Here is a 9,301-nt window from a genome sequence, read left to right as displayed (position 1 = left end):
CAGAGAGAGAGAGAGGGAGGGAGGAAGGGAGTTTAAACTCGGCTTAACTCCTTACAGTCTTGGAAAAATTGCGGGCGTCTGGTGCACGCGTAATACGCGGGTTACCCTATCGCGTAACGCGCGCGGCAAGTCGCCACCAACGGTACGAGCATCTAGTACGAAGCGTAGGAGGTTTGGCGTAAGCGGTAAGCTTTACCTCATTTCTGGCAATTACTGGGGATGCCAGAATCCGCCGCAAGAATCAAGCCGCACCGGCCTCGCGTACGTGTGTACGTGCGCGCCCCCCCCCCCCGTGCAAGCGTGGTGTGTGGCGTCCGTGTACGCGAGCAACCCCTCGGTGTCGCGCGTGTGCGCGCGCTCAATCCCTCGTTGTATCCATCCCTCGAGCCGATCCACACTCGAGCCAGCCACGTACCCGCACACGGGAGGGCCGACGTGGTGGACGTACGGTGTCGCAGAAGCCCGACTCCGAGAGTCCCCCTCCTCTTCCCCTGCGCGAATTAACCCCACCTAAAACCCTGCCAGGGGGAGAGGGTGACGCGTTTCCAGTGGCGGTTGAGCACCACTGCCTCGCCATGTTCTCGGATCCAGACCCGGATTGGCTCGAAATTCCGCGAACAGCGACGGGGATTCGTGGAGCCAGGCCACGCCTCGTACGCCAACTCCTGGACCACCTCTTCCCATCCAACCTCGTACTCGGTTACTTGGTAGTTGTGCGCTACACAACAAAGGCCACCCCGCTGCTCGGCCAACCGACTAGTCCTCGTTGGCACGACGCACGCTCAACAACTTCGACCTTAACCGGCCGCAATTTTATTTCACCTCTGACCCGCCGCCGCTTCCTCCACGAGTTAACGAATCCACATACCGTTTCTTCGATCTTTCGTTCCGTCCATTCTTTCCAAACCTGAATTCAACGGCTGAAAATAGGACGGGGCACGGATTTTTGGAGCGGTTTTTAGATCGGACGGACAGGCGAGCTGCAATTGTTCGAGATCTAGGATCGGGGGAAGGAAGGAAGAGTCGGTGCAGAAGCCTCGCGTGATGTTATCGAGAATTGTATCGCCGAATCGTTGGACGGGATAGAAGAGGAGGAGGAGGAGGAAATTGTGGAGTGTGGAAGAAATTGGAGACGAGCGAAAGAAATTTTTAATTAAAATATGTGTCGTTGTGCGGCAAGGACGAGTCATGAGAGGTGTAGTAGCGAAGCAATGGTATCGTCGTAGAGTTATGTGTACCATCGTGCGGACATTGTAACCCAGTAAATAAACAGACTCGATCTTACTCGACGAGTAACGCTACGTGTACGAAAACTGTTGAGATGGTGTTGGATGATATAATTCTTAGTAATCCGAGTGTACATTGATAAGAACGTTTTGCAACGGAGATAGAAGATACGATACGTGGTGGAACGACGGTCTGCCTTCAAAATGTATCTTGAAATTCACGTGTATTGGACAATCGTTTCGTGTATCGATTAAGCGGTAGTGTGTTTTGAAAGGATCGCCGTTGTTTCGAGAGAGATCCTTTCGTTGGAAAGGATAGGCAATAAAAATAAACACGATAACCTTAACCGGGATCGCACTTTTGGATTTTTTCCCACAATGGATTCCCAACAGCTCGTCGACACTGCGTCGCAGAACAGCCAGGACATCGTCCTGCCGAAACCAGCGAGTAGTACGCCTAGGCACAGCATCGACGCGATCCTTGGACTGGCAAACAATAAAAGGAGTCATCAGGAAATGGAGGATAACGGTCGAGACGCGCAGGAAAACACAGGTAACACATATATATTATTCTCATTCCTTGATTCATGGAATAAGTGATAAGAGGTTAAAGCGAAGATTGCATAACGAATATACGTTTTTGAATTTCAATTTTTAGATGTTTGAACGTAACGACTAAGTGGAAACTCAATTATGCAATTTTCTGAATTGGTTTTTAAATCAATTAGTGTTTTAATTCAACTTTTAAGTTACGAGAGAGAGAGAGAGAGAGAGAGAGAGAGAGAGAGAGAGAGGGGAGAGAGAGAACGAGTTATTGTCAATCATGTTTGATTAACGAAATAATTTCTTTAAAACAGGAATTAGGAACAAAATATATGCGTATAATTAATTTTTATCCGTTTCGACGTGATCCGTTTATTAAAATTACTGCAAATTAAACGGTTGATAAGACGTAATTAATATAAAACGTCCATGGTCTCTTCCGTCGGATTGGTACGAGAGAGTCACGAGAGATCGAGTGGAGCGAGCGAGCCGCCCCAGAGTATCGGATCCAGAACTGGCAAATCCCAAAACGGCTCAAGTTACCCTTGGAGACTTATTAATAAAGCAGATTCGATCAATCATTTCATCCAATTACTGCTTTCGAACCGAGATTTTGATTTAATCATCGTATCGTCAACGAGAAACATGATCAGTCGAGAATGATCAAGTAAATTCTCACGATGTTCTCCGAGTAGTAATTTTACGTGAGATAAAATTCTCAAAGATCGCACGATACGCACGTTAGAGAATTATCATTATCGTCGAAAGTTTATTCCCGATTAACGATTACGTTTCAATTTCTTTATTCAGAGAAATTAACGGAGTCGATGTCCATAGTGTATATACTAGCTAGTTGCTTCGATACGTTGTGTATGTCGCGATTAACAGGACAAATAAATTGGCGTACCGTGTGCGTGACAGTATTCTTCGTAACGGGTCGGTTAATGATACGTTAGTTAGGCAAATTGAGATGACGCTCGCGATAATTTTACCCTACGAAAGCATCGATACGATACATCTTATACTTTGCCCTGCGACGCTAATTATCAAAATGTAGCGCGTACGTGGTCAGCTAGCCTCATCAACGACGAATCGAGAGAATTAATTAACTCGTTGACTCCGAGATTGTTTATTACGTCCAATTATACATCTCGTTATTGCTTAATCGTATACCTTTGTACCGAGTTATCTCAGCTCAATTTGAAATCGACTAAATCGAAGATTCCCTTCGCATCCGACGTTAATATCATTGAGTAATACTTATCAAATAGAACACCTACACGGGGACAAAATGCGGTTAATCAAATCCGAGCTAAAGTACATTCGACAAATTTACTTTACGATCCGGTAACAACAAATCCCATTACGTAAATCGGTGTGCATTATAAATTCTTCCCGATTTTCAATAATCGTTCCACCAACTCTTTCATCCCTCGCTCAAATATTAATCTTCCCATTCACGATACGATTGCCCATTCATAAACGAAGCGCTTGCACTCGCCTCCATCCTCCTCCCTCCCTTCAACTTGAATCCACCCCCTCGACGATAGTATAACAACCCTCGAAATTAAGATCGCATCGATCCCTCCTCCCTCCCCTCCTCTGGGAATCTTCCCAGAATTCGACGGTCAACGAATTATTCGCGGCGAAATGCAACGGTGGCGTAATTGAAAAATCGTTAGTATCGCGACGATCTGGTTGCCCGTGGCAGGGGAGGGGGAGGGACACGCGGGCTCTGTGCACGCGGCTAATTAGTCGTCCGGGTTTCGAAATCGGTGGTGCGCCACTGGCTCGGCCTCCTATACACCCAACGTATATCCGATAATTCCAATTTCGAGAACAGAACCGTCGTCCTCTTGATCGTTGTCGTTGCGAAAACGTTTCTAGCCACCGACTGTCCTTTATAATGTCACTCGCCTCTGTATCGGCTGCACGCGGTTCGCACAGCTATCGACGCGACACTCTCGCCGGAAGGGTCAAAATCGACAAAACAATTTTGTACGGGCGATGGACCTCGTTCCTTCTTTTTTTCCTCTCTCTCTTTTTTCTTTTTTTTCCTTCTGTGATCTGCGTCATCGAAAGCCACCGTTAACGAAAAAAATTACGCTTTGAAAGAGGGATGGGGAGAGAAAGAGAAGTAGTATCAATCGATGATACGTACACGAGTGATACGAGAATCCGCAACCAGTTTCGACGGAGAGGAATTAACCGTGGATTCCATCCTCTTCCGGTCGATATTCCGTTTGTTGTATTGGCTAAGCTTCGTGTAATCTCGTTGGCCGCGACTGGATTACGGTAATCGATAACCGAAACGCTTTTGCATAATGCACTTGTCGTTTGTCACCGTCTCTGGTAGGAGATCGGTTCGTTGCAATCTCTCTGGACTCGGGACAGATCGATACGGGGGGGTGGTGGTGGTATGGAAGGAAAGAAAGTCATCGTGGATGACTTTCTGATTTATTTGCCACGCGGTTTTGACTCCTCCTCCTCCTCCTCCTCCTTCTCCTCCTCTTCTTCTTCTTCTTCTTCTTCGCCGATTAATGTGCCCCGATAGCGAGAGATTGTTCGAGCGTCCATCAATCGCTGGCGTTTGGTAGCCGGAGTGCATAAGTAGCCCTCGATTTATCTTTATTTGATTGTATTAAGTTGGATCCGCGGCGTGAAGAGAGGCGGACAAAGAGATGGGACGTCGTCGAATTCGAGATCGGAAGTGAATCGAATCGAAGACTATTTTGTATAATTGATGAAAGAGTTTGAGCAATGGATACGCAGTTGGTTAATGGAAGCGTGGGATTGAAAAGCGATCTTATTTCTAAAAAAAAAAAGCGGTGCCTCTTCCGTGAAATTCCGCGGACAATTTTCAAAACTGTAAAACTATAAAAGATTTATTCGTAATTTCTTCCGCGAGGATTAACGGTAATCGAGTCGTTTATATCGTGGCATTTCGCGGAAGCTTTTTTTCCAATTTGTGGCGAGAAAATTGAAAGAATGGAGGTGGAGAGTTGCGGACGGGGCGGACAGGGAATATTAAGAAAAAAGGAAGAAGAAAATCGGGGAGGGAAAGAACGGAGGCTGCTTAGCTAGGGTTCAAGTTTTGTTCTACTAATCGAATTATCATTAATTATGATACCGTATGAGAGAAAGAAGAAAAGATAGAAGGGAGAGATCGGTCCTCGCTAATAAGTAGGAGAGAGGGAAAGGAGAATAGAAGAGAGATAACTGAGAGAGAGAGAGAGAGAGAAAGAGCAAAAAAAGATAGATGGAAGCGGCTTTAAGTCAGTCGCTTCTTAAGAGCTGAATTGACGTGTCTACTAATGGATCGCGCCTGCCCCATCTTACTTTCTTCCTCAATCTCTTTTTCGTCGTCTTATTCTTTCCATCTTGTTTGCCTTTTCTTCTTCTTTTTCTTCTTCTTCTTCTTCTTCTTCTTCTTCGTATACCGCTACTATTACAGATACGGCTACTTTCGCAGCTTTAAAACAGATCTGTTATCTTCGAGTGGATTCTGCGCGTCTCTCTCCAATCATCGAGATTGGATTCCGATACGTTCCTGAGAGATCCACAATTTCCACTAGGTTTTAATTAGAACGGACGTTTCGTAGTCAATCGAAGATTTCTTAAAGTTAAAGATATTAAAAAAAAAAAAAAAAAGAAGGAAAAAGAACGTCTCCATTTCGATAATATCTTAACAATCCTGACGATCGTCTTTTCAAATTGTATTCTATCCCTACATTGATACCAAAACTGCAGATTATATCCGTATTTTTCCCTCGTGATATTTTTCAACGATTATCTTCTCGCACAAACGTGCCGCATAATACAATCATTCGTGGAAAAAAGCAAAGCGGAAGGACGGTTAAGCGGGAAACGTTTTGCTCGCATTTTCATATAACGCGACATTTTGCTTGCCTGTCGCCCGTTTTAATTTCCCCTCGGTCGTGCGTTTAATGAAACGAATCTCTCGCGCTGGATCAATCCTCCGGACGTGTGCGGACCGATCGTTAATATTTTCAGTTAGACGAGAGATTAATCATTCGTATCTCATCCGGTTTGCCGTGCCCTCTTTTCTCTTCCTTTCTCTCTCCTTCCCTCCCTCTCTCTGTCTCTCTTCTCCTTCTATCCAGGATCATCGATTATTATTCCTTTGAGCCGTGGCGCTAATGAATTCGACTACTTATGTTAATGTAAGAAATATTACCAATCTAGTTAGGCGTGCTCGACAAGTTTTTCCGCGCCGAGGGATATAATTCGAAGTGACGGGTTGTTGAGATAAATCGATTTCGATGGATGAATTAAGGGGCGGGGGTGGGCGAGGAAGGAGGAGGAATAAAGATGGGAGGGGGGAGGAAAAAATGAACGAAAAGGAAAAGGCGGGAGGAGCGTTAAGTGTGGCGCAATCAATCTTACCTTGTACGCGCGCGCTGGAAGATTAATGCACTTTCAAATTTCATTAATTCTTCGCTGCATAATGAGCCGCAGGGCGAACGAATAACTTTCCTTAACGCCGCGATAATGCCGTCGAGACTCCGCACCGTAATTGCATCAATTCCTTGGTAATTCGCACAATTATCCTTTCTGATTTTCCGCCCGGCACCGAGCTAACTGCTCGAGAGCACGCTTCCAATTAATCACGCGCGGCCTCCACGAATCTCCCCGCGTAATTAAAGTATGTCGTTGCTACGAATCAGAACAATTAATCGGGTGTCTTTGTGGGAGATCCGAGAACGAGCTTTCCCAAACGATCGAGTCTTTGACTTTCTCTCTCTCTCTTTCTCTCTCTCTTTCTGCTTCCAAGATGGTAACATACTTTGTTGTACCGATATAATCGAACGATTTTTTCGTCGAAATTTTTATGGAGGAGGGTATAAAGTTGCGACTCGAACGTTTGTCTGAAGAATATTTCAATTTCGATTCAATTAAGGATTATCGTGTTTCGTTCGAAGATTATATTTATACTCGGCAATGACATAGTAGATGCAAAGGTGTGAGATCTTTCGATGAGCAGCTTCACGAATTTGAAATTGCAGCGTTTCCATCGAGATTGGTAAGAAATATTCGAGAATTTCGAAAAGATTGTAATAATGATTCTAGTTTTGTTAATCGAGCAAATTATCGCGTAGAAGTAGATATTCAAGATATCGTGGAAACGATCGAACGTGTAATCGAAGATTAAAAAGATATTAACGTAGATGTTCGCAAATATGTTCGATATTCTTATAACGCCTTTTTCCACGGGCTACCTCTTTCGCTACCAAGGCAAAGATTTTTCTTTCTTTTCGTTTATCATTAACGAGAAGAGGTTGTACGCGATCGAAGTGGCAAATGTAAATACAACGAGTGAATGACGAACGATTAATAGGGAGAAAATGTTCCCATTGAGAGGAAGGTCGGAATTAAAGCGGTCCCTGGACAGAGGAGGTAACGGCGTCGCGGCCGTTCTGGAACGCCGCAGGTAAAAGTGCTTTGTTAGGAGGGGGAGGGAGGGGAGTAATTTCGATCGCGTGACAACGGCAATATAACGTTGGAGGGAAGGGGAGGAAGGAGGCACGGGCAATTACGTGTAATTTCATACCCATTTATTGGCCGGGAGAGGTCGTTTTTCGACTGCTTCTCGAGTCTCACCATCGGCGATCGGTCTTGGATCGGGTTGGAACTCGAAACGAAACGTTGGCCAACGTCGGATTAATCGATCCTACCTTGTCGAATAAAACGGTGTCGCGTGTTCGTGATATTAACCCGCTCGTTAAACGAGTGCGGAACAAAATAGCGTCAAGCTCGAGTGACTAATGATCACGGTGATATCGATTTTTAACGAGATAGAAATCGGGGAGGACATAAACGGTTGGAAGGTACCGTTTCAGCGTAATTATTTCAGCGGCCCTTTTTTTATTCTTCTTTGGAAATAAAGAATATGAATTTAACGATATTTATTTCGCAATATTTATGTCCATTCGTTTCAAGTGTAATTCCTTCTTTCTTTAAAATAATTAATTTTCAAATTTAAATTCAAAACGAAAATCTGAAAATAAAAAAGTATATAACAAATTTTTTCGCAAAATTCGATATCTTTCGCCGCTTAAACAATCTTAAATCTTTAAATTTTCGAGTTTCAACGATCCCTCTATTGTCGCCGATAGACGCGAAACCGCGTCCATATCCGATTTCCGCGAAATTGTCTTCTTTTTCCGTTTGTTTATCGATCTCGTGCGACGGGCGGACGTAGTAGACCGGTCGAAGGTGATCTCGCGGGAACGAGCGAGCGAGAGACGCGCTGATTTAACCGAATTACCGTTGGATCAAAGCTTGCGAGTAGTAATTGGCGCACAGGTGTCGTCGATCAATCGTACACCGGCCGTCGGTGGAAGCTATATCGCACAGATACCGAAACGTTTCGTGATCGATAGGCAGACGAGCGATGGGTACCACCTAGACGAATCCAATGAGACGACACATCGTCGAGCCACGATACAGAGACAGGCAGAGGGGTTGATGGAGGGAACGAGTCGACAGGGTGACGGAAACAAAGGAAGCGGAGACGCTCGTCGCAGGATATACCTGTGATTCGTGCGCTGATCAACGATTAGGAACGATTACCATCCTGTATCTACTCGTGTGTACGTATGTGTGTATGTATGTAGATTGCAACACATCGTTACCATTGGAGTACGATTAGAGATAAATTTATGAAAATAATTTAAACGAGTAATTTATATACTTTAGGGGGCGTTGGTTAGAAATCTACAAATTTATCGTATCGAACTAATAGTTGAAAGCCATGATGCAATTTTCCAAGATTTAATTCAATTTGAGAATGGAAAAAAAAATGTTAGTTGTAAAGTTATAACGCAAGTAATCAATGCAATTATCTCATTCTTGAGATTCTTATCCGTTTCGAGGCGGTATACGTAAGGTGGGGTGGCCGGGTCGATTCGTTCGGGAGCGCGCGTACGTGCGCGAGAATTCGTATTCGTGGCTGAACGACGTCGATGGAGAGATTGTAATAAGGCTCGCATGCCGGGGAACAATTAAATTATTAGTAGGTACATTGTGCACGACGGGGTGTTTTATTGCATGCCGCATTCTAGTTCCGTCCTGCTTTCGAGCCTCGCGACCATCACGGGACATTCGCTTATATCCACACCGCGATATCGTTATGAACGATTAAAAACCTATTCTTTCGAGACAAGTTTTCGAGAGAAAGCTCGATTTCATTTCTCCCCTTTCGAACGCTTCCCGTTCGAATTTTAAACTGTTTGGAATTAATCGAGCTTCCGATTCTCTCGAAACAAGAAATTCTTTTTCGTATTTTTAATTTGATCGCGAAACCTTTTCGTGTTTCGCGTTTGCGAAAACACGAGGCAGAGTTCACGAACTGTAGCAATTGAACGTCGCACGATCCAGCGAGAGATATCCGAATAATAATTGCACGCCAACGAACAATTAAATTATTAAGAAGTAACGATAGCAAGGGCCGGCCTTGCGTTGATTACCATTGCAATGAAGGCGTTCGCTCGCAGGGAAATATCTTACGA

General features: G+C 44.5%; 1 protein-coding gene across 1 annotated transcript in view; it reads left to right on the top strand.

Moving 5' to 3' along the window:
* The first annotated feature begins 1,505 nt into the window (after positions 1-1,505).
* Positions 1,506-9,301, top strand: part of LOC102681173 (retinal homeobox protein Rx1-like) — a 36,821-nt gene continuing 29,025 nt past the window's right edge. Inside the window, exon 1 of the mRNA XM_006624036.2 lies at positions 1,506-1,779. Within this exon, the coding sequence (XP_006624099.1) occupies positions 1,605-1,779 (175 nt within the window). The 5' untranslated portion in view covers positions 1,506-1,604. The remainder of the gene's footprint in view (positions 1,780-9,301) is intronic.

The sequence above is a fragment of the Apis dorsata genome, unplaced genomic scaffold (genome assembly GCF_000469605.1).
Source record: "Apis dorsata unplaced genomic scaffold, Apis dorsata 1.3 scaffold_988, whole genome shotgun sequence".
Lineage (NCBI taxonomy): Eukaryota > Metazoa > Arthropoda > Insecta > Hymenoptera > Apidae > Apis > Apis dorsata.
The sequence above is the reverse complement of the archived record's forward strand: the minus strand, read 5'-3'. Positions and strand labels throughout refer to the sequence as shown.